This window comes from Mauremys mutica, chromosome 1 (assembly GCF_020497125.1).
Source record: "Mauremys mutica isolate MM-2020 ecotype Southern chromosome 1, ASM2049712v1, whole genome shotgun sequence".
NCBI lineage: Eukaryota > Metazoa > Chordata > Testudines > Geoemydidae > Mauremys > Mauremys mutica.
This window is the reverse complement of record NC_059072.1, coordinates 160647978-160674090: the sequence shown is the minus strand read 5'-3', so window position 1 is coordinate 160674090 and position 26113 is coordinate 160647978. Positions and strand designations below refer to the sequence as shown.

Genomic DNA, 26113 nt, shown 5'->3' with positions numbered 1-26113 from the left:
TCCAGACTGTGTCATATGCTGCTGACAGACTGATGAAAGCAGTACTAGTTGTGAGTTTCAGTTGGAATGCAGCCTCAGTGTCTGTTGTGAGGGCTAGGACCCAGTTGCAGCAACTTCTGTGCAGTTGAAAAGCAGCTTGCTCCTTGGGTAGGCTGGTGTCCACAGTGGGTCCAAATCGATTCAGTAAAATATGCTGAGATACCTAGGGACTGCAAATCCTCTACATGACACTAAGCCGCAGGTGAAAGCCAATGCCATCACTGCTAAACTTTTGCAGACATCAAAACAGCTAGTGAACAACAGTATTGCAGACAAATCCAGCATCAACTTCGGCAAGTGATGTCCACATGTGCTCCATCTTCCCAATGGTCTGGACTGTTCACAAGTAAGGAGATCAATGTAGCCAAGAAACTGGGAAAAGCAGCAGGAAAAGATGGTATCTATCCTAAGTTCCTGTATAACCTGGATCCACTGACATGGAAATGAATGATGCAGCTTTTCATCAACATCCTGGAGACTGGTGAAATCGTGTGGAGAGAAGCCAAGATCATTGCACTGCTAAAGCCTGGCAAACCTGCAGATCACCCTGTTCATTACAGGCCAATCTCTCTCTTGAATGCCACTTACAAGATGATTTCAATTAAACTAAAAAAATGTCTCCAAAATCCAGTCCTTGGATCATGAAAAAGGGCTTCTCCTTTCTTAACCTCCTAATTTTTCTCCTTTAAATATTAATGGCAACCTATAAAAGACAGAAATCATTTTTATGGTACGTCAAAAAGGCTGGGTTTTTTTTTGTTTTTTTTAAGACTTTTCTTTTTCCCCCTTGCTTGTGTTTTTACATTAGAAATGGAGGTTTGGTCTAAGTTGATTTATTCCTGCAAGATTCCGTGGATGGCTGGAGAACTGGTAGGACTTGATATCAACAATACCATGCAAGTGAAACCTGTGTTAAAGGCTCAGGAGCCCTGGCCTTTCAATTAAGGGTTTAGAGAGCACATAATCCATGTCTAAATCTTCCAGAGAGTCCTTCAGCAAACATTCCTGACCTGCCTTTTTTATTAAAAGAACTATTTATTTTCAGTTTTTCATACTTCAATGAAACTTATAAAACAGTTACATTCCATTCATCTTTTATTGCTGATATCTGAGTTTTGACAATCTGATCACATAGCTACTATTGGCAATTCTGGTTTTTGCATTTTCCAGAATAGCAGACTCTTTCTTTGTTTTCTCCTTGGGTACAATCTAACTGCTGCTTTTGTGCCTCCAATCTACGCCTCTTTCCCCATCTTCTATTAGAAATGTACATTTTAACCTAATATTTAAAAAAAATCATACTTCAAAAGCCTTGGTTTTGTCTTGGGCAAGTGTTTCCTGTCAGAACACTCAATAAATGGAAGCCATTTGTCTAAGTATCTGTTCTTTTTTGTCTATTTTGTTGTGTGTACACTTGGTGAGTTCTTTTTTATCCTAACTTGCAAATCTATGACTTTATTAAGCTATTATTCTGTTATTTTGGAGGTCATTTTCCCCTCAGCAATTCACCACTGATATTTTAGAAGCTATATAGGAAATATGATAAAAATTATTATTCCCTCAAAATGTCCTTTTATCTACTGGTAGGTCCAGAAGTACTGCTAATTTGTGAGCACTCCTGCCACTTATAAGATAAAGAAAAAGAGAGTATCCCAAGAAGAACCCCCCCCCCAGTCTATTATTGAATAGTATATTTTATTAATTATTAATAATATACTACTACTAATATTATTATTATTATGGAAGCCTCTGCAAAAACACATACATAACAAAAATATGGTCCCTGCCTCAATGAATTTACAATCTAAATCTGAAATGAGAGGCAACAGGTGGATACAGACAGGCAGGTGGGAGAAGCACAAGATTCTGGGGGGAGAATTAGGACCAGTGTGCCCAAACTGTTTCAGAATCATATGCTGAGACACCTGGAGGCTGCAAATGATGAACACGATTTGTTGGGGGAAGAGTCAACACAACTTTTGTAAAGGGAAATCATGCCTCACTAATCTACTAGAATTCTTTGAGGAGGTCAGCAAACATGTGGATAAGGAACAGGAGTACTTGTGGCACCTTAGAGACTAACAAATTTATTTGAGCATAACCTTTTGTGGGCTACAGCCCACTTCATCGGATGCATGCAGTGGAAAATCCAGTAGGAAGATTATATATATACACACACAGAGAACATGAAACAATCGGAGTTACCATACACACTCTAACGAGAGTGATCAGTTAAGGTGAGCTATTACCAGCAGGAGAGAAAAAAAACAACTTTTTGTAGTGGTAATCAAAGTGGTCCATGCCATCATGTGCCAGCAATGCCCCTCTGCCATGTACATTGGCCAAACTGGACACTCTCTACGTAAAAGAATAAATGGACACAAATCAGATGTCAAGAATTATAACATTAAAAACCCAGTTGGAGAACACTTCAGTCTCCCTGGTCACTCGATTACGGACCTAAAAGTCACAATATTACAACAAAAAAACTTCAAAAACAGACTCCAATGAGAGTCTGCAGAATTGGAATTAATTTGCAAAATAGACACCATTAAATTAGGCTTCAATAAAAACTTGGAGTGGATGGGTCATTACACAAAGTAAAACTATTTCCCCATGTTTATTCCCCCCACACACTGTTCCTCACAACTTCTCGTCAACTGCTGCAGATGAACCATTTTGATTACCACTACACAAAGTTGTTTTTTTTTTCTCTCCTGCTGGTAATAGCTCACCTTAACTGATCACTCTCGTTAGAGTGCGTATGATAACACCGATTGTTTCATGCTCTCTGTGTATATATCTTCCTACTGGATTTTCCACTGCATGCATCCGATGAAGTGGGCTGTAGCCCACGAAAGCTTATGCTCAAATAAATTTGTTAGTCTCTAAGGTGCCACAAGTACTCCTGTTCTTTTTGCGGATACAGACTAACACGGCTGCTATTCTGAAACATGAGGATAAGGGTGATCCATTGGATACAGTGTACTTCCACTGTCAAAAAACCGTTCACAAGGTCCCTCATCAAAGGCTCTTATGAAAAGTAAGCTGTCATCTGATAAGAGGGAAGGTCCTCTCATGGATCACAAAAGAGAAAACAAAGAGTGGGAATAAATAGTCAGTTTTCACAATGGAGAGAGGTAAATAGCAGTGTCCTCCAGGGATCTCTACTGGGACTAGCGTTGTTCAACATATTCATAAATTATCTGGTAACAGGAGTAAATAGTGAGGATGCAAAGTTTGCAGGTGATACCTATCTTGAATAATTTTGTAAGTCCAAAGCAGACTGAATTGCTACATAAAACTAGGTGATGGCAACAAAATGGCAGTTCAAATTCAGTGACGATAAATGCAAAGAGCATAGTCCCAATTATACATACAAAATGATGGGTCTAAATTAGCTGTTACCATTCAAGATAGATCTTGGAGTCATTGTTGATAGTTATCTGAAAGCATCAGCTCAATGTGCAGTGGCAGTCAAAAAAAATGAACAGAATATTAGGAACCATAGGTGGCGCATGAGTCGTCCATTTGGGGAAGCTTACACATGAGCGCTGGAAGCTCCCTAGAAGTGAAGAGGGGCCACCAGTGCCTGGGTCATGGCCCCGTCCTACCTCCTCCCCTGAGGCCCCGCCCTTGCTCCACCTCTTCCTGCCCCTGCTGTGCCTTCTCCCCCAAGACCCCCCTCTACTTGCTCCTTTCCCCCTCTTCCTCCAACCCCACCCACCTGCTACTTGCTCCTCTCTACCTCTTCCCCTGAGGTCCCCCCCGCCCATCCACTCCTTTCTGCATCTTCCCCCGAGGCCTCCCAAGCCTGCTGGCCGCTCACTCCTGTCTGTCACTTCCCCCAAGGCCTGCCTGTAGCGGAGAGGCACGAGCAGCGGGCATGGGAAACCTCAGGGGAAGAGGCGGAGTGAGGGTGGGGCCTCGGGGGAAGAGGCTGAGCAGGGTGGAGTCTTGGGGCAGAGCACGGGCAGGGCCACAGTCTGGGTGCCGATGGCCTCCCCACTTCTAGGGAGCTTCGCTTTCGGCACTCCAAAGGCAGCAGGCTGGCGTGCCTCCAAAGGGAGGTGATCTGTGTTGCATCCATGGCATTTGCCCTCACACATGGCCAGGCTTTTTTGGGGAGGCTGAGCCTGCCCCAGCCTCTTATACACGCCGCTCATATTAGGCGCCATTAGGAAAGGGATAGATAATAAGACAAAAAATATCATAATGACACTATCTAAATCCAGGGTATGCCCACACCTTGAATACTGTGCAGTTCCGGTCACCCCATTGCAATATATGAAATGGAAAAGGTACAGAGAAGGGCATCAAAATGATTACGGTATGGAACAGCTTCCACATGAGGGGAGATTTAGAAGACTGGGACTGGTCAGTTTAGAAAAGAGGCAACTAAGGGGGCGGGGGGATATGATAGAGATCTACGGGCAGGTCCATACTCACCGCGCGGGTCGACGCGGTGAGTTCGACTTCTCCGAGTTCGAACTATCGCGTCTAATCAAGACACAATAGTTCGAACTCCCCGCACGCTGCGGTCGACTCCGGAACTCCACCACCGCGAACGGCGGTGGCGGAGTCGACGTTGGAGCCGCGGAGTTCAACCCCACCGCGTCTGGACGGGTAAGTAAGTCGAACTAGGGTACTTCGAGTTCAGCTACGCAATAGCGTAGCTGAACTTGCGTACCTTAGTTCGACCCCCGCCCTTAGTGTAGACCAGGCCTATAAAATCATGAATGGTGTGGAGAAAATGAATAAGGAAGTGTTATTTACTCCTTCCATAACACAAGAACCAAGGGCCCCCCAATTAAATTAATAGGCAACATTTTTAAAACAAAGAAAAGGAAGTACTTCTTCACAAAGCGCAGTTAACCTGTGGAACGTGTTGTCAGGGGATGTTGTGAAGATTGAAACTAAATCTGGATTAAAAAGAAAACAAACTTGATAGGATAGGTCCATCAGTGGCTATTAGCCAAGATGGCCATGCTTTGAGTTTCCCTATGCCTCTGACTGACAGATGCTGGGACTGGATGACGGGATGGATCACTTGATAACTTGCCCTGTTCTGTTCCTTCCTTTTGAAGCATTTGGCATTGGCCATTGTCAGAAGACAGGATAGCAGGATAGTGGGCTAGATGGATCATTTGTCACAATATGGCCATTCTTCTGTTCCAGCATACACCATGCATACAGCACAAAAGAAGGACACAGACACCATTTTTCCCAGTCTTCAGTCTACCTTTAAAGAGATATTGCCAGATTAAAAGTACTATTTTTTCCAAAACAGCTCATTTCTGTCCCTAATTCCACCTCAAAACATTAAAATGGAAAGAATTTTAAAACTAAAATATACTTGTTTATATTTATGGGGTTGGAATTGAAGGGGGTGGTTTTTTGGCTGTGATGGTAAGAACAGCCCATGGTTTTGGTTTACTTTGCAGTCAGTTTCTAGCTGCTTTTAGTTTCAGAAGTGAAATCCTGTCTCTACTGAAGTCAATGGCAAAACTCCCATTGACTTCAGTGTGGCCAGGATTTCACCCCAGGTTGTCACTCTAGCAGAAGACTACAATGTACATAGACAGCACCACTGCAGGCCAGAAACGTTGGCCCTGATCCAGTGGGCCTTATGGGCTTGGAACTACAAGCGACACCGACATGAGTCTTCTGCATGGAGGGTTTGTAGGATTGAGTCCTCAGGCATCAGTGGAATATATCTATATTGATGTGTTTTTTTATTTTAATGTGTGTGTGTATATATATATATATATATATATATATATATATATATACACACACACACACACACACACAAAATGTAGAAACACTTCATTTGGATTTATTAAAATCTTATTAGAACAAAACTGAAACTTGGCCAAATTTGACCCAACAGTATTTTCTTTAAATAAAAGGAAGAAAACTGAAAGCCAGATAAGGGTGTGGAAAGGTTGATATGACACCTAAAGATGCGGATGTGATTAGCTTTAGTATTCAGCTGCATTGCTAGTGAAAACGCGGATGATTCACAGGTTTCTAGGGGAGCATGTTATGTATCTTTTCTCATTATTTTGAAATAGAAATGATCCCTTCAAAAGGTTTGGGATTTTTTATTGTTCATTTCCAGGTTTTCGAGCTGCTGGTTCATCATAGACAAGCTACTAATAGTGATTACAATAATCATTTGCATTTATACAAGCATTTATCCCCGAAGGATCCCAAAGGGCACAAGAATCGCACCCCTACCGTTGACAGGCAGCCACCTCTTGGTGACGGGGCTGGGAGCCTGCAACTGTTGAATAGCACAAAGGAATGCTGCATAAAAGATTAATTTGGGAAGTGAAGAGGAGTGTATTCCTTTGAAAGCATAACTGTACCAAGAACCCAGGTCTCACTGCATGCAACAGGTGTGTGTAGTTTTGCTGTGCCCATACTGTCACTGATATTTCAGCCTGTGAAAACCGGAGCAGACTTTGGCCTCATTATTGTTATTTAATAGGTCTATGATGGTAGTGCGTAGGAGCCTCAGTCAGGGACCAGAACTCTGTTGCACAATGTGCTGTACAAACACAGGACAGAAAGACAGTCCCTCCCCAGATACAAGACAAAAGACAACAGGTGGAGACAGGGAGACAGATGGGAGAGAAACAGGAAACAATATGAGACAGTCATTAATTGATGATCAGTAGTTGTGGGGTTCAGATCTAGAATTGTAACCATTGACTGTGAACTGGACTCTCTCTATTGAAATCGGCGGAGTCATGCCGATTTACAGCAGCTTAGGATCTGGCTAATAACACTCAAAGATCCTTGGGAAATGTTTCACATGTTTTATGTGAATTTTTCCAAAAATAGAGCAACCATTTTAAAAGAGGCCTAAATCATCATTATTATTTGTATTATTGCAGCACGTAGGAGCTGTAGTCATTGACCAGGACCCCAATGTCATATTTCTGTCAGCCTGCATCTGTAAAAGGAGCACTGAAATATCTCCAAGAAAACACCCTGTGGTGATCTGCTTGCCAAGAAATGCCATGATCCGACATACATCACAGACCCCAAACCTACATTGCTTGGTAATAGACCAGCCAATGCAGTCAGCCAAGCCTATAGTTAGGCAAACAAAAGTGGGGAGGCAGTAGGGTGTTGTTGGGAGGCAATACAAATGTTATATGTGGAGTGCCAGGGACCTTCCCTGGCAAATTGTGAAATACCAGGTGCAATTTCCTGCCATTTATGAGCTCTAGGCAAAAACAAACCCACAAAGCAAAAACTAGGAAGACTACCCCCACTACTACAGTGTGGTTGGAATGCTAGACTAATTTGCCAGTGGAAACTTACAGTCTAGTGAAACACCAAGGACTGTGTAGCAAAAACCCTGTGCTCTCGAGCCTGGGATGATCCTCCTCCTTTTCAGTTCTATTCCTTCCCCTTCATACTGATCCTGTGACCCTAGCTCAGTCCCAGTGCAAATTAATTCTGTGCATTCCCATCCCTCCCAGTATGCTGATCCTGCCTCTTCCCAGACCCCCTTGTAAAATGATCTTCTCTCTCTCGTATCTTCACTCTTTGCATCTGTCACCAAATCCTTTGTCACTATCCCTCTGGAGTCTGTGTCAAGAAAGAGTTTTGTGCCAGTTCTTACCTAATGCAGACTCTGATTAAGAGTTTCCCTGCTTTAATGCTCAGAAAACTCCCTCCAAAATCAAGAGCAAAGTCTGAGCCCACAAAATTGGGAGTAGATGGCTGTCCTAGAAGGTGGTGCCAGTGATCATGAATCCTTATTGTTTGGTTAGTGAAGAAAATGGACCATTAAGCCTCTTCAAACTGCTCTGCCATCACCATCCCCCTGCCCTGCAATGCAATCAGTCAGGGATGACACAAGTAAACTGAGATCAGAATTCCCATATTGAAGGTACTGATGACATCACAGACCAATCAAGCTTTATCTTCATGGTGTCATAGAATCATAGATCATTAGGGTTGGAAGGGACCTCAGGAGATCATCTAGTCCAACCCCCTGCTCAAAGCAGGATCAATCCCCAAATGGCTCCCTCAAGGATTGAGCTCACAACCCTGGGTTTAGCAGGCCAATGCTCAAACCACTGAGCTATCCCTCCCCCGTTACAGCAACAAATATTTGAACTTTCACAGCATCCTATTTGAAGGAGCAGCTCAAGGATCTTTACAATAAGATTAAAGAGAAAAATGCAAAAAGGGTCCTGATATGAAATGGAACCAGACTCTAGGACACTAGTTTGAGCCCGAAGTCAGTAGCACTCAGATGTTGGTACTATCTGATGGCAGTTTGGGAAATCATGTGTAAATAGAATTAACAGGTCTCAGTCCAGTTCCACTTGGTGACGTTTTCACAGCACATAAATCACCATCACAATTGGCCCTAAATGCCCTCCTATCACTAGACTCAGCAGAATTCCACTTTCACCCCAAGAGGCAGGTCCCTCTGGGTCAAGGTTGAGGTCCATTGGCAGAGCAATGTGTACACATGGGGTGGCCATACCTGCCACTGTGTGTTCTGTGGATAAATAAAGGGTTTCACTCTCCAGTGCTTTCAGTGCTTCACCATTCACCAGCACAAACACACTTAATTTAAGGGGGGGACACAGCTAATCCAACAAGTAAAATTATTAATAAATTTAAACTGGTTAAAATCCAGTGAAAACAAATACATCTTCATTCCACCCTGAAACAATGAAGGGTCAACTCTGGATTCTAAAGGCAAAAAGTTCCATAAGGTCTAAGCAATACATAATGGCAAAAAGGTTCATCTTTCACACACTAAAGCCAATCAGAGTTTTCGTGAATATGAACTGTAGGATTTGGCCTGCAGTTGCTATGTGTTCTCTGTTTGTGATCATGTCTCTCTCTAAAGGCTGGTGCCAACAATTACAACAACCAGCTATCTACTCAGAGCTGAAGGAATTATTAAACAGTAATGAATTAAATACATTATACAGTAATAAATCACAAGGACCAGTTGGTATCCACTAAGAGTTCTGAAGGAACTCAAATATGAAATTGCAGAAATATTAACTGTGGTATGTAATCTATAATTTAAATCAGCTTCTTTACGAGATGAGGAGGATGGCTAATGTGATGCCAATTTTTCTTAAAGGCTCCAGAGGCAATCCCAGCAATTACAGACTCATAGATCCTAACTTCAGTACTTGGCAAATTGGTTGAAACTACAGTAAAGAACAGAATCATCAGACACATAGATGAACATGATTTGTTGGGGAAGAGTCAACACAGCTTTTGTAAAGGAAAATCATGCCTCACTAATTTATTAGAATTCTTTGTGGGGGAATCAACAAATATGTGGGCAAGGGTAATCCAGTGGATATACTGTACTTGGACTTTCAGAAAACTTTTGACCAGGTCCTTCATCAAAGGCTCTTATGCAAAGTAAGATGTTATGGGATAAGAGGGAAGGTTCTCTCACAGATCACAGAAGAGAAAACAAAGAGTGGGAATAAATGATCAGTTTTCAGAATGGAGAGAGGTAAATAGCAGTGCCTCCAAGGATCTGTACTGGGACCAGTGCTGTTCGACATATTCAAAAATTATCTGGTAAAAGGGGTAAACAGTGAGGTGGCAAAGTTTGCAGATGATACTAAACTGCTCAAGATAGTTAAGTCCAAACCAGTCTGTGAAGAATTACAAAGGACTATCATAAAACTAGGTGACTGGGCAACAAAATGGCAGTTGAAATTCAGTGTTGATAAATGCAAAGTAATGCACACTGGAAAATATAATCCCAACTATATATACAAAATGATGGGGGCTAAATTAGCTCTTACCATTCAAGAAAGATCTTGGAGTCATCGTGGATAGTTCTCTGAAAACATAGGCTCAATGTACAGTGGCAGTCAAAAATGTTAACGGAATGTTTTGAACCATTAGGAAAGGGATAGATAATAAAACAGAAAATATCGTAATGCCACTATATAAATCCAGTGTATGCCCATACCTTGAATATTGCATGCAGTTCTGATCATCCCATAGCAAAATATATTTATATCCACACACACTGGAAAAGTGGGCTAAGAGGAGATATGATAAGAGGTCTATAAAATCTTGAATGACGTGGAGAAAGTAAATAAGGAAATGTTATTTATTCCTTCATATAACACAAGAACTTAGGTTCAACCAATGAAATTAATAGACAACAGGTTTAAAACAAACAAAAGGGGGCATTTCTTCACACAACGCACAGTCAACCTGTGGAACGTGTTGCCAGGGGAGGTTGTGAAGACCAAAATTAAAACAGGGTGCATAAAAGAACTAGATAAGTTTATGGAGGATAGGTCCATCAATGGCTATTAGCCAGGATGGTCAGGGATACAACACCATGCTCTGAGTGTCTGTAACTTCTGTTTTCCAGATGCTGGGTATGGACAATGGAATGGATCACTCAATAATTGCCTGTTTTGTTCATTCTCTTTGAAGTACCTGGCATGGGCCACTGTCAGAAGACAAGATACTGGGCTAGATGGACATTGGTCTGACCCAGTATGAACATGAGGTACATATGTTCTTATAAAAAGCAACAAAGAGTCCTGTGGCACCTTATAGACTAACAGATGTATTGGATTATATGTATGTTCTTGTGTACCTCAAGTCACAGTTGCTTGCATTTTTAGGGCTGAAGGTCTTAAGTTTGATTCCTGCTAATGAATGTAATGTCTGTGTATGCTCAAGCCTGGTGCAACAAATAAGGATTATGGAAATGTCTCCATCAACATAATGACAGAGTGAGGATTGTAGAATTTAGCCCTAAAAGAGCAACAATCCAAGATGACATTCTGAACTGTGCAGTCATTATCTCTGAGACAAGGTGGTTGGGGTAATATCTTTTATTGGACCAACTTCTCTTGGTGTGAGAGAGAAATTGATCCAATAAAAGATATTACCTCACTCACCTTATCTCGCTAATATCCTGGGACTGACATGGCTACAAGACACTGCATACTGTCTCTAAGAGGAAACTCCTCTTTACGATGTGCCTTCCATGTCAACAGAAATGTCTTAAACAACAGATACAAAGTGCAGCTGATCTGAGACAGTGTAAAGTGTTTCGAATAGGCTGATGACACACGCTTCTCTTTCTCCGTGATGTTTGATGCATTCCACTGGGCCTGGATGAGACAGAGTTGTTGAGGCTCAGCTCAGATGAGCTAGAGACAATATGGGTAGGCTGGAGGAAGCAGATAGAGGATATGGCAAGGATTATATCAGCCCATCTGATCGTCAGTGTGCGCCTACTGTTTGTCAGCAGAGTTGGCAGATCGGGTGGTGGAGGTGTCAAAAGTTCCAGGTCTATAAGATATTTGCATGGCAGCAGTGCCTAGAAGAGCTCCCCCTCCCGCACCTTGCATCTCCATCTGGCCAGCAGGTCATGACCCTTTCTCAGAGATACAGACCTCTCTACCCTTGTCCCTTTGTCACCCCAATAGTAGACTATTGTAGTATGTTCTATACGAGGCTACACCTTAGGTCAATCTGGAATCAAAAGCCAGTATGGCAGGCATCTGATTAAGCACTCTGTCATGCCGGGATCTGTGCTGGCTGTTTAAGGAACGTGTCGGATGCTGTGGGATCAGTGCTGGCTGGCTGAGTGGTGTTGGTTCTAAGTTATGAAACTCTAAATGACTTGGGACCTGTCTAACTGAGAAGCTGCCTCTCTCTCCATGACACACTGCTGCAGGTTGGGTCAGCAGAGGACCAAATGAACCCTATTATTCCCCTAGATGGTCCAGGAAAGGGCTGGACATTGCAGAGCACATGGTTTTGGGAAAATTCAAGACTGGGGATTGTTGGGGTCATCTTGTAGGTGTAACTCAGGCTGGTGGAGGCCAGAGTGTGGCTGGGGTGTAACAAGCTGGCTACTGGAATCAGAATGCTGAACCAAAGCTGCTAGCACACAGACACTCAGGATACGGCATGCTTGTCTGCTGGCTATTGATGTCCGGGCTGTGAGCCACAACAGCAGAGCATTTAAGGAACCCAGGGTTACACAGCTGGTGGTGACAATGCCTCAATGGTCTCGACTGCACCACAGTATGTGACACACATCATGAGACTGCAAGAGTTGCCAATAATAAACATACATGGCTGCATTGACAACTTGTACCAGGCCTGAATCATGCATTTAGATGGCATAAGAACTGAGCTCAGACAAACTCACAGGGAAACAGGGTTCTGGATCTCAACTTTGTTTTATGCACCCATCTCTGATCAAAATTAAAAAATACATGTTCCTGGCTCTAAAATTCATTTGTGCCTGTATTTTTTCTTGATAGGTAAATGGAAATTGCTTGTTATTTGATTTCATCAGCAATCATAATAATAAAAAAACCCTACAGCTGGTTAGTTTTGCCCTACCCCAGCAGTTACAGAGAGTGATGATTCAGGCTACATCTTGGATTTGCAACTTGCACTTTGTACACACTGTCTTCCAATAAACAGTTACAAAAGTCTTGAAACCGTGTGTGTGTGAGTGTGAGTGTGAGTGTGAGAGAGACACAGAGACAGAGACAGAGACAGACTCTGTCTGTGTGCCTGCACATGTCAAACTATTTGACTCACACAATTCACCTGTAGAATATCACCTATGAATACACATACAAACCATACACTGCAGGTACGTGTTCTATGTCCTCATTAGCACTGCATCTGCCAAGTGCCACCACAGAAAGAGAGAATGGAGCTTTTCAGAAACTTCTTGTTTTGAATCTCAAAATAAAATCCACAGCCTTTTGGGTTACTAGTAAATTTGAAGAAATAACCAACTGCTGTCTGAATGATAATACAAAATCTGAACATGTCTGTAGTATGTAATTAAGCCATGCCAAACCATATATATATTTAAGAGAATTTATGTGTGTGTGTGTGTGTGTAATACCGATTTGGGAAGCCAGGGTTATAGTTCTTTGTGACCCTTACATGGAGAATTAGTAGACTGGAAGCTGAGAAACAGAAGTGAGAAGAGGCGGCCTTCAGGTGGATTGGCAGTCACATCAGACACCATGTTTCATGGGGGCCGTGACTCTGGAAGGTGTGTCCACTATCAGGAGGAGACATCTAGCCACAACCCTCTAAGGTTCAATCCCCAAAGTACAAGGTATTGATCAAAACACAAATTCTCCACCCTTGTGCAGAATGGAATGGAAAGGGGAAGGCAGGAGAGAGTGAGGGACAAGAGATGAAAGGTGACATGGGGAAGGCAAAGTGATGAAGATGACCTGTGGAAAGAGGCAGAGAAGAGATGAGGCAGCTAATATGTTGTCTCTCTGGCGAGTGGTATAAAACCAAATGTATTTGCCTCGGTGTCAGTACAGCCGGGGCCAGCCCTAGAGTGCAGTGGAACAGCTCTAGTGTCGTCAGCATTCTCTGCTGTGTCAAACCTTTGTAAGCAAGTCAGTGTTAGGTCACGTATATCACAGTGGAAGATGACACTAGAGATGTGGTGTGAACTAAGGGCTAGTCTACACTTACCTGCCGGGTCGACGCGGTGAGTTCGACTTCTCAGAGTTCGAACTATCGCGTCTAATCTGGACGCGATAGTTCGAACTCCCTGCGTGCTCCGGTCGACTCCGGAACTCCACCACTGCAAACGGCGGTGGCGGAGTCGACCTTGGAGCCGCGGACTTCGATCCCGCGGCGTCTGGACGGGTGAGTAGTTCGAACTAGGGTACTTCGAGTTCAGCTACGCTATTCACGTAGCTGAACTTGTGTACCCTAGTTCGACCCCCGCCCTTAGTGTAGACCTGCCCTGAAGGAATTGCCCACGCACAGCCTGTATTGCTTGTTCCACAGTTTACTGGGTCAGTGGTGTCTGTACACACTCCTCCAGTTATTTACAACACAGATTCCCCAGAAAGAAATGACCCGCACCTCCACTCTTTGCCCACTCCCAGTTCTTGTCTCTTACCTTGCACAATCAAATAAACCTGGGAAGTCCTGGGATGATGCTGTGTCTGCACTGAGCATGTATAGGACCCCTCATCATAGACATCCACTTTCTGGATCCGGAGGCTGTATTCCAGAGGGGTTCGTTTTTCCAGTTCTACCCGAGGGTCCAGGGACCACTTATCCTGTCCAGCAAAAATGATGCCAGAACGGTTTAACCAGGCCACTTTGGAGCTTCGGTCTTCTACATAACATCTGTTGAGGGTGAGAACAGAGATTGGGGTATCAGCTCAGACTCCACTTTGGCTCCTACCTTTTTCCGGCATTCCATGGGATTCTGCAACATGCTCCAGGCCTGCCAACAGTCACACATCATCAGCATCGACACCACTTATTACATCAGCCACATTACTGAAGTGCTTTACAAATATGAAATGATCAGGGAAACCCAAAGGAGATGTGAGGAGGCATGAGTTGCCTGGGCCCTGCTATCTCTCTCCCGTCATAAGGACTTTTTTCATGCAAAAGGGCTTTCTGAGGGCCTCTAGGGCTTGCATCCTGACCTCCAGCTTCCCTTTGATCCTGTCAATGGTATAGGGCAGTGTAGCGGAGTGGTCATCCTCTCCTGCCCGGAAGGGCTTAAAACAGCCCTTCAAGAGAGCTGTGGCAGGGGAAAGCTGGGCTGATTGGGGGAAAACAGCCTCAGCTGTGGCCACGCCCTAAACCCAGCTGGCCCTATAAAGGCCAGGGAAGCCAGGAGCAACTACTTTCTCTCTGCCTTTAGAGGGAGAAGGGTCTGGTTGCTAGGGAACATATCTGGGTGCCTAAGGTGGAGCAGGGCTGGGGGAAGGCAAGAGGAGCTGGGGAGCTCTGGCCTGGAAACCCCACAGGCTGCAGGCCTAGGGTAAGGCCAACTGGGTACTGGGGTTGCAAAGGGGCAGCCCATGGGTAGGCAGAGGCAGCAGGTCCAAACCCCTTTGCCTGTGATGAGTGGCTGATACACTGCAGTCTGCCCCAGTAAACAGGGGCTAAGTGATGACTGGCAGTAGCCAAGATTGAGGCAAAGTGGGGATCGTGGGTGGGGGTTCCCCTGGGTGGGGAGACCCAGAGTGTGGGGGTACTGCCAGGAGAGCAGCAACCTGGAGAAAGGGGCACGGGGGTCCTGGGAGGGACATGGGGGCCAGAGTGAGGTAAGCTGGATCACCAGCCTCTAGGGGGTGCTCCAGGACACTGGAAGAGCTAATTCCCATGTATGACCAGCAGGAGGCACCACAGGGCTGAGTCCACTCCCTTGCAGGCAGACAGAGATGAAGATTGTTGAGCTCTCCTTCACATCCCCCACCCCGCAAATGACTGAGTATACAACAGACTCAATATTCCCAGCCCCCTGCCAGCTTGGGGGTTGTGTGAGGTCAGAAATGAGAATTGGGTTTGTTGTGCAGAAAACAGCTGCTGCATCATGTGATCTACCTCCTCCATCCCCCAACTTTTGTGCCCTCAGTGTTATGTTCCACCCGCTCCCTCACACCGCCCTGATGGAAAGGGTTTGTAGAAAATTAGATGTCCCCCTCATGCAGCTATATATGCCATCAGTGTGTGCATGTATGCTACACCAATGATAGAGAAAGCCTGCAGGGATGTCACTGTCACACCCTCCCACCCCCCATGACAATTGCTGTGTGTCCTTATAATGCCACACAACAGGTGAGAAAGTCATGGGAGGGTGGAGGGCAGGTGGGTATGGTACAGAGAGGAGTGACAGTATTGGCTCACCACCCATCATGGCCCTAGTCCCAGCTGCCCATAGCAGCAGGGGCTGCAGGCGGGAGGACGGATTGACAGCCCTTGCAGCTACATTACAGTGATTTAATTATTTTATAGATGGTAGAGGAGCCATCACAGTCAAACCCAGCTTTAGCTGAGGCACTGGCTCTGTACAAATATCCATCTCAACTCTTGAGCACTGACCATAGGCAAGAGACAGACAGGGGGCATGTATTGATGAGACTGAACTCCCCTCTCTTTCCTCGCAGGGGTCCCCTCCAGGGCAGGGCTGAGCAGTGGCGATGGAACAAGTTTTACAGGGGGGTGCTAAAAGCCAGTGGTCCCCAAACATTTTACCTCACACCTCCTCTTACCCCTGTCTGTGGCCCCCCACCTCCCCAGAGCTGGCTCCAGGATGGGGAGGACGCAGACAGGGGTAAGGGGGCTGAGGCTGAGACCACAGCTGGGGGCGGGAGTAGAGCTCCAGGTGCAGGTCTTGCAGCTGGGACCCTGCATACAGGGCCAAGAACAGAGGCCTGAGTGCGGGGCCGGCGGCAGCCAGTACCCTTGGTGCAGGGCCAGGAACAGAGTCCTGGGTGTGGGTCCTGCAGCCGGGGCCCCACGTGCAGGTCCAGGACTGAGCTGCCACTTCAGCTTTGGAGAGGAAAAGTCCTCTTTCCAAAATCACCAGACAACTTGCATGTCAGCGGGAGCAGGTTTATAGCTGTAAGACACTTCCACTTTCCATATACGTGGCAAATAAAGCTCTTAAAGCACAACAAATAGTGAAAGGACAGTCAAGGCCCCTCCATCTAGACCCTGTATAAGTCATCTTGTAGGTTCCACTATCTCCGAATTTAACAGGAAACCTCTATGCACTAGTGCCCACCTCTCCCAGTTCCCCGCCACAACATTGCACAGGGCAGTTCTCGGCACATTCTTTGTGCCACCCACTCAGTCAACCTGAATGACCCACGGCAGGGCAGTAGGAGAAAGTTTGGCAGTGAGGAGATCACTGGCCAGGTTTGTTCAGATTTGCCTTGCAAGAGAAGCCACTATTCTCATAGTATTTCTTACTTGCCCACAATAGCAAAGCTCCCCACAAGCATTTCCAATACCCGATGGCAAGCATATCTTGCTAACGCTGAGGGGAAACAAAATATGCAAGAGGCTGAACTGTGACACATGTAACTTGCACAGGTTCCTTGAAAGTATAGTGGTAGGGAATGGAGGCACCTTGACAGCTCAGGTTTGGGAACGGAGCCCCGAGTGCGGGTCTGGTGGCGGCTCGGACCCCGCACAAAAACCAGGGGGTTCTGCAGCACTCCTCGCACCCCCTAGTTCCCACGCCTATGGGGCTGACACACACATAGATGGAGCAGAGGGTGGACGCTTGCCCTCAAGCTACCCAGGTTGTGCCTGTTCTGTGGCCATATAAAGGAGTAAAATCTCTGAGGCTGTTACACCACTACCTCTCATGGCTCCACCCCCTGTCTGTGGGAATTCAAAGAGGCCAGCACTTCTCCTCAGCACTATTCACACAAATGTTGCACTGAAGAGAGAACGACAGAGGATGAAGATTGTTGCCAAACGATAAGACAGATATTTGACAGTAGGTTTTCAAACAGCCTCTTAGGAAGGGTCAGACATTTTCCAAGTTCCTACACTTGAATGCGGTTCATTCAGATTTTGCGGAGGCGGCCGTCCACAGCTATGTGACTCCACCATATACAGCACTCCCCTCTAGCAAACATGCCCACAGAAGCTTTCTGAGTTGTTCTGGGGTCAGTTCTGGGCAGTAGGAATGCCATGCTGTGTCGTGATACCATGGTGCTGGTCAAGCTAGGAGCCTGACTAACATTTGCCTGCAGGGTGTAGCCCAAAGACTCCAGCCTGTGTAACTGACTTCCAGCTAAGAGAGGCCAGTGAGACTTCACTCGCCCAAGTCTGAGCTGGTTCTTCTGTCCAAATGCACATTTCCCCTGAGGCAAGTTTACAGCTGGGATTGTTTTCATTTTAAAATCTGCCTCTTCACTAAGAAAGAGGGCTGGGGAGAGGAATCACTCTGGGGTCATTTGCATTTAGCAATGTGGGCAGTGGATCAGGTGGCTTCGAGGCATGCAATGTCAATGAATGGTGCCACCTCAGACTACAATCCTGGTGACAGGAGCAGAAAGCAACCATCTGAGGAAGGCGCTGAGACTGAGGGCTGATAACACATCACACTATTGGTGACCTTCTGCCCATCTCTAATGCCTTCCACCCGAGCATCTCAAAATGTTGCACTCACATTCATGAAAGTTGCCCTTCCTATCCAGTGGTGCAATAAATCAGTATTATTACCACAGAAAGGCTAAGGGCCAGATTTGCCTAATTCGGTGCCTAGAGCTGCAGATAGGCACCTAATGGGATTTTCAAAAGCACCTGTGCAGGTGAATGCTGACATTGAAGACAATGGGAGTTAGATGCCTACGGCACATAGGTGCTTTTGAAAATCCCTCTGTTCCTAGCTGCATCTTTAGGCATCACGGGTGCAATCCACAATGCGATGTAGGCACCTAAACTCCAGAGTTAGAAACTTAACTCCCTGTGCATGGCACCACTGTGATTCATGAAACTCCTGCTTAGCTGCTGCTTAACCCTGCAGGCACCTAAACTAACTTTGCACTGTTTAAATTCCTTGGGTGCCTAAGTTTTAGATCCTGGGACATACACACTGTTGCCTCCATCAGAACAATTCATGAACTGAAGGAAGATAGGCATTCAGCTGCTGAAATTGCATGAAGGCCTCAATCCCATAAATATGGTCAGAGGTTTAAATAGTCACTGGGCCAGGGAGTGAGAGAGAGAATGACTCTGTAGCCTGGCGACTGAGGCACCCACCCGCCAGTTGCTCTTTCATTAATTATCCACAGGGAAACAGCTTCAACAGGAGAGACTGAGGGAGCTCTACTTCTGAATATCCCAGAGCTCTGAGAGGTGGGAGACCCTTGTGCAAATCCTTTCTCCCCCTCTGGAAGAGAGGGGGGAATTAACCCTGGGTCCCCCACATCCCAGTTGTGTGCTCCACCCACTGAGATACAAGTTATGAGCTGGGCACCAGCACCACCACTGGCCGTTTTCTGTGGAGCAAAGCAGGCACCTAACTCATTCCTGCAAGAACAGTTTAGGTGCTTAAGCCACCTGACTGCAGGAAGTTGGTTCCTATTCAGGGGTTGATAGCAGAGATAGGTGCTCCTGCAACCTGAATATATGTACCTATCCCCTGGAGAGGGGAGGGACCTAGGACAAACTCTTCTAGTCAACATCTCCCATTGGCTAGCTTAGGCAGCTCCCCACCTACCATGTTGGATTTTGTGGATTCTATTTTTAGACTCTCCCATCACTGTATAAGGACCTAATGCACTTAACTCAGCTTTGTGGATTACAGTGTGATTTTCTAGGTTCCTCCAAGTCTGGTGCCATGACACTCAGCATCACAGCACCAAAGTCCTTTTCCCAAAATCTGGCCCTAGGTGACTTCCCCAGCATCAAACTGCAGATCAGTAGCCAAGCCAGGACTAAAACCCAAGTCTCCTAACTTCCAGGGCTAAGCTCTAACCATGAGGCCATCTTTGCTACCCTAATGCCTCTTAACTTCACTTGTGTAGGATGTTCACTGCTACCCCAAAGTTTAGCTTTATCTGCCAAGGCTTGCTACCACTGGAACGACATGTATACTGCCCTTTAATTGCCACAGCAGCCAGTCCACCACAAGGTGACACCTCAGCTTAGTGGCAGAAGACTGAGCAGCAGTGAGGGAGGAGTGAGTATATTCCACAAATCCATTCCAGGGGAGTACAGGCTCGGTCCCAGGTGAGCACAGAATGCACCGTGGCTTTTGCCTGTCACTGAAGACAAACGTCTTCAGCCAAGCAAGGGCAGCTAGACAGCTAGGTCCAGCCATGTGTTAAGGAAGAACAGAACAAACTTGCCAGCTGCCATAAGAAATGCTGCCCCTGGGAAATTAAAATGTGTATGTCATAGCATATCCTACACTGCTGACACCCACGGGTCAGATCATCAATAGAGCCCAGTGGTCAAGGCAGGTCACTTGCTAGATTCTAATAACCTTGCAGGCTCCCTTGTAATGGACAGTGCCAACAAAATGAAAACAAACAAAACAAATACAAAACAAAAACAAAAAAAAGAGAGAGAGAGAGAAATTGGATGAGTAAGTGAAATGGATTTGAGCTACTCTCTCTGGTGTACCTGTTCCTCTAAAACTGTCAGAGAAAATCCATGTACCAATGTGGAAATTCCAAGTCCTGGTTCTCTCTGAACATATATCAAAGTAGGTTAGGCATCATGGTACATGTATACACGTACACACGTATCTATCTGCCATATGGATCATCCAGCTTTATTGAGTACACATTAATAAGGATTTATGTGATGATGCTCAGTGTCAGAAGTGTTAATTCAATACTAATAGAATATTAACTGGTATATTAACTAACATTTGAACAGCAATTGCTATGTGGCATCCATTAGATCGGGGTAGGCAACCTATGACACGGGTGCCGAAGGCGGCACGCAAGCTGATTTTCAGTGGCACTCACACTGCCCGGGTCCTGGCCACTGGTTTGTGGGACTCTGCATTTTAATTTAGTTTTAAATGAAGCTTCTTAAACATTTTAAAAACCTTATTTACTTTACATACAACAATAGTTTAGTTATATATTATAGACTTCTAGAAAGAGACCTTCTAAAAACATTAACATGAATTACTGGCACGTGAAACCTTAAATCAGAGTGAATAAATGAAGACTCGGCACACCACTTCAGAAAGGTTGCCTACCCCTGCATTAGATATTAAACAACTGTTAATGTCTGATAATCAGTGAGCATTATCACAATTACATTTGAAGGTTTCTGATTAGATTTATTGAAGTCATTATTGTCCCCTTAAATTAACACATACTGATTATGATGCTACACCCCATAGTCATCATAGAAATATTGTTATAATATGAATATGGCATAACTAAGATATATTTTATGCAAGATTGGTATATCTCTGATTATTACATTATTACCTATCTCCTAGAAGTGGAAGGGACCTTGAAAGGTCATCGAGTCCAGCCCCCTGCCTTCACTAGCAGGACCAGTTTTTGCCCCAGATCCCTAAGTGGCCTCCTCAAGGATTGAACTCACAACCCTGGGTTTAGCAGGCCAACGCTCAAACCACTGAGCTATCCCTCCCCCCTCATGTAAGGCATCTTTGGAAAGGTTATGATTTGCTGAATGTGATTATCCAATCTGTATGCATGTATCATTTCTGTATCTGAAGTTAGGAATATTGACTATGTAACAATTACAACTGTGTGTGTATTTGGGGGAATGCCCACCACACAGTAGGCAGTCAGCCTCAATGGGCCATGTAAGAAGGACAATAGAACTTTATCTCCCACCTTCCTGAGAGGCTTCCTGGGATGTTGCTTTGACCCTGCATGATCATGTGATGATGTCACCTGGTACAGAGTACCACCTTGGACACGGCTGGTATTTTTCCACTGGAATCAAAGGATTCCCGCCTTACGTAAATCCTAATTAAGGCTGGGAAGTAAGTCAATCAGATCTCTTCTGCATTGCCTCCCTGCCCAAAAAGGAAAACTGCTGAAAGCACCTGAAGCAATAAAGGAACTAATGGGGGCGGGAAGGAAAGAGCTGTGCATATCTCCCTCCACTTTGAGGGAGGGGGCGATTTTTATGAGCTTACGCTATATAGATCTCTATACAGCACGAGACAATATAATTTTAGGTTTACACTCCAGAGAGCATGTACACAGGAGAGCTGGGCATTCCCCTAGCTGAGCCCCCCCAGGGCTGCCCGGGGAGGGGAGAAGTGGGGCAATTTGCCCCAGGCCCCGGGCCCCACAGGGGCCCCCCCATGAGAATATAGTATTCTATAGTATTGCGACTTTTTTTATGGAAGGGGCCCACAAAATTTCTTTGCCCCAGGACCCCTGAATCCTCTGGTCTGATAACAAACTGTGTGTGATTCTACAGCTGGGTTGTCCCTACTTGTGCGTGTGCTGGACAGGGGCTTGAGAGCCTGACATTACAGCACAGAGTGCAGGGGACCCCAGCACATCTGGTGGCACCCCAGAAAGGCGGGGTCCAACCTATCACATTCATTATTTGCAATAAATCTTTTTTGGTTTTTCTTTCCCAAAACATTCTTGGGTGCAGGCTTGGAAAATGAATCCTCTACACAACACCAGAGCACATGTCAATAATGACCTGTAACAAGCAATGGGCCTGTAAAGTTGGGCTGCAACTAGCCTATTCAGTCCTTGGCCACTGCTCATGCTGCCAAGAAGAAGGCCAATCAATACTGGTGGTGGTTCCTTGGAAACTGTTTCTTCCCCATCACTATGTAGGCAATCACAGAGCCATTAAATGGCAATGACTTTTGTTTAATACCAACCTTAGATCAAATTTAAACCAAAGACCTAGAATAGAATGTCTCTATATCTTACAACCAATCGCCCTAAGACACCCAGACCACATAAAAGCAAATTCACTGGAGGCTGGCAGGCATACAATAAGATGATTAGCTATTGGATCAATTTTTAAACCTGCCACAGATGTAATTTCAGTACTTACATGGTATTTAATATCCATGCAGTAACTAGCCTAGTGATTAGAGAAATGGTGCAGGAGTTAGAACTTTACAGGTTACACAGATAGTCCTTTCGCCTCTCTGTGCCTCAGTTTCCCATTTGTAAAATGGGGAGAATGACTTCATAGGAAGTGGCAATATATTCATTAGTGTTTTTAAGTGCTTTGAGACCTTCAGTTAGGACCGTCATCCATACAGTAAGTGCAGAATGTTATCATCCAAGTTAATTGCCTGCAGGAAGGGTATTTAGGGAAACTGCATTGAACATGCCACTGTATGTGGTAAACACAGTGTATTTCTAATGCTACCTCTTGCTCACACTCATCTAAGACAGAAGGCCTGAATGCCACCCACCTCCCTGTTTCAAGAGGATGATGTGCTCATTAGTTATTTACTTCAGATATTTATCTGTACCATCTGTACCAGTTCCATAATATGGTGCTCATTAGGAACGCAAAATTTGTAAGTAACACTCACTAGATTAAGGTCCCCACATTTCAGGATCTATTGCTCAGGGGGAGAAAAAGTGTCACAATGTCCTATCGTGACACTGTTACTGAATCCCCAGGTGATGAAGTCACATCACCATGCCAGTATGCTCCAGCCCAAATCACATGGCCACCCCAGCTATGTGCTCAAGAGAGCAGCACAAGAACCTGAATAAACTGAACAAAATAGACAACAGCATGTAGGGTGACCAGACAGCAGGTGTGAAAAATCGGGATGGGGGTGGGGGGTAATGGGAGTCTATATATGAAAAAGCCCCAAATATCGGGACTGTCCCTATAAAATCAGGACATCTGGTCACCCTAACAGCATGCCCCTGTCTGAAACAATTCATGAGTTCACCATGCCTCTGCCTGAATGACATCTGAATTACCCACAAGAATGATGTGGGACAGTCCCTTGAAAATCTAGACTGTTCCACCAAATGAGAGCTGCTTTTCAATCCCAAATCAGTTTATTTCTTACCTTGCTTCCTGTTTGAGCACTTTCATTTCTGGGGTCCCCACAAAACTGGGTCTTTCGTTTCCTTCTGTGGCTCCCTGGTGCTCACCCATTTCTATTTCATTTTATTGCTTCTGGTTTTCAGCACCAGCAAGGCAAGCGGGGGGTGGGTGGGTGTGTACTTTTTGCAGCACGCAGAGGAGAGAAGTGTTTGAGAACCCCTGTATCCCAAATCCCAGCTGGATTTGGAATTAATTCTGTGGCAGCAGCAGCTCCTGCTGCTGCTCTTCCTCCCTCCCCAACTCATCTATGTAATTAACAGAACAGGCAAACCAGAGGTGACTTTGCAAGCCCCCCTCAATCAGAGTTTGATTTAGACCCAGCATAAGGGTGGGGTTCAGATCAGGCTCCCATTTTATCTGAACCTCTCAACGTTTTAGGCATTCCAGTCTGGGCCTTCCTCTAATTACAAAAGGAAATGTGAGCCTTAAAAGATCTCACAAGGGGGTGCGTCGCTGCTGTGTCCTCACATTGGCAGACACAGCCCCCTCCCCTGCTGAATGGAGCATAAGGGTCTGATCAGAAGCTGATGGATCCCTGGGGTCTAGCTATGAATCACTGGGAGTCTCCTCAGATGGTGAATTATAATCACATAGGTTGCATTCCCTTCCCCCAACCCTTCTCCTCGCTCCAGCCCTATCATTTTCCCTCAGCGTTTCTCCACGCTGCCTCTCCTCCCGTAGAGATGACTGCATGCAGCGTATTCATTTCCCAGCATGTTGTTGAAACACTTAGAACATAAACTGCTACTTCTGTCGCTCCCACAACTCTTGTCCCCAGATCCTCCTCCCCACCCTCCAGCAAACAGACGGGTGCGCTGTCGAGAAGTGTTATTTGGATGGAAACCAGTGACAAGCTATCAAGACCCAATTCATCATCAGCCACAGAGAACAGCAGTAAAGCACTCACCTCCCATTTCCTGGAAGATGGCCATAGCTAGAGCTGGGAAGGGCTCTGAGGTGGCACCAAGCATTTTCTCTCTCAGGGCTTGGCTGGCTGGTTCTTGCTCACATCTGTAGGGTCTAACCGATTGCCCTATATGGAGACAGGAGGAATTTTCCCCCACACTGGATTGGCAGGGACCGTGGCAGGGGGAGGAATTCACTTTCCTCTGCAGTGTGCGGGTAGGGGTCACTTGCCAGGATTGTCTGGGTATATCTCATGTAATCATTTGCCTGTGGGGGGCTTGAAGACTGAGGTGCACCTCAGTCCCTCCAATTCTCTGCCTCTGGCACATAATAGCCTAGTCTTCTGTGGGCTGTAATGCTTTGGTCTAATTGCTGGGTTTAGAGGCGGGGGCTGGGTGGTGTTGGTGGTCAGACAAGATGATCTGGGTATTCCCTTTTGGCCTTAAACTTATGACTGTGGGGTGGGCAAGGTGGAGCCATTTTGGGAACTGTATCTGAGAGTGCTTCCTCTCCTGTATGTGAACACTGAGGCTAAGCAATTGTAGGTTAAGACCAGAGGTTCACAAAGTGCGGTCTGTGGACCACGAGTGGTCCGCGGGCTCCATTCAGGTGGTCCGTGAATAGTTCCCTCTAAGGTTCACGCCTGGGCGGCCACAAACGAAAGAATGAAGGACCCCCCACCTAATCAGTGGAGCCACGCAGTCATGGCTCCACTAATTAGGTGCCTGGACCCTGGAGAAGATGCACATGTAAGGTGAGGTGGTGGTGACCTTGGGGGGGGGGAATAGGAGGTAGGTGGGAGGGGGTAGTGGGGTGAGAAGAGGGGGTGGGGGGAATTTGGGACGTGCAGGGCTGCAGCAGCCAGAGAAAGAGGTGACTTCCCCCAGCTCCACAGCTGCGGCTGCTGGGGAGAGACCACCCTCCTTCCCAGCCCCATCTTAGGTGCTGCTGCAACAGGGGGGAGAGGGCACATCCATCACATTAGAAAGGTAACTGATATTAAAATATGAGTAGTGTGCTTTTATTTGTAGAACAAAAAATCATTTATTATTAAGCTTTTTTTAAATTGAGCACTGTTATCCAAAGTACTTCACAATAGTTAGCTAACGGTACAAACAATATTTGGAAAAATCATTAAGTGGTCCTCCAAGACCCTCAATTTTCAAGTGGTCTGTGGGAAAAAAAAAGTTTGAGAACCACTGGTTTAGACTATAAAGAGGGTGGCTGAAGCACTTTTTTCTACTGCCTGTAGAGGCCACTATCCAGCATAAGCTTATAGGGTTTTTTGGAGAGGGCAGAGAGTACACATCCCATAACAATGGAGGGTAAGAAAGGAATCTTTGTGGGTGACTGGCTGAGTTTCTATTGAAATGATTATTTGATGCTGCTGGGATTTTATTGTATGACCAATGATGTGGTAGGATGTCTAGAGTTTGAATAAGATCATTTCATTATTTTAAATCTAAATAAATGAGCTCTGATCGGCCAAATCCTGCAGTGCTTACACGGGCAAAACTCACTGACATCAAATGGAGTTTTTCCTGTGTCAAGACTGCAGGACTGGGACCTGTGTGTTTAAATGAAATACACTGTGTTGGTTTACCATGAAACCACAGCCCTTGCTTCAGTTATAAGAAAAATTCTTGTGGCCTTAGCTGACATTTTCTGTCCACTGATCTCAACATGCTTTGTAGAGATAGGTCAGTGTCACTCCCACTTCCTATGCTCCCCTTTACTCCATTAACCCTTTGCTTACCCCGTTATAACACTACCTCTGTGGAATACAACAAAACTCAAC

The 26113-nt window shown here is 45.4% G+C and overlaps 1 protein-coding gene across 6 annotated transcripts in view; it reads right to left on the bottom strand.

The window, feature by feature from the left end:
- The window catches only part of LOC123360821 (limbic system associated membrane protein), a 1375067-nt gene that overhangs the window by 224258 nt on the left and 1124696 nt on the right, over positions 1–26113 (bottom strand). For all 6 annotated transcript variants that reach the window (XM_045001275.1, XM_045001278.1, XM_045001270.1 and 3 more), the window contains one exon: positions 13991–14223. In XM_045001275.1, the coding sequence (XP_044857210.1) occupies positions 13991–14223 (233 nt within the window). The remainder of the gene's footprint in view (positions 1–13990; positions 14224–26113) is intronic.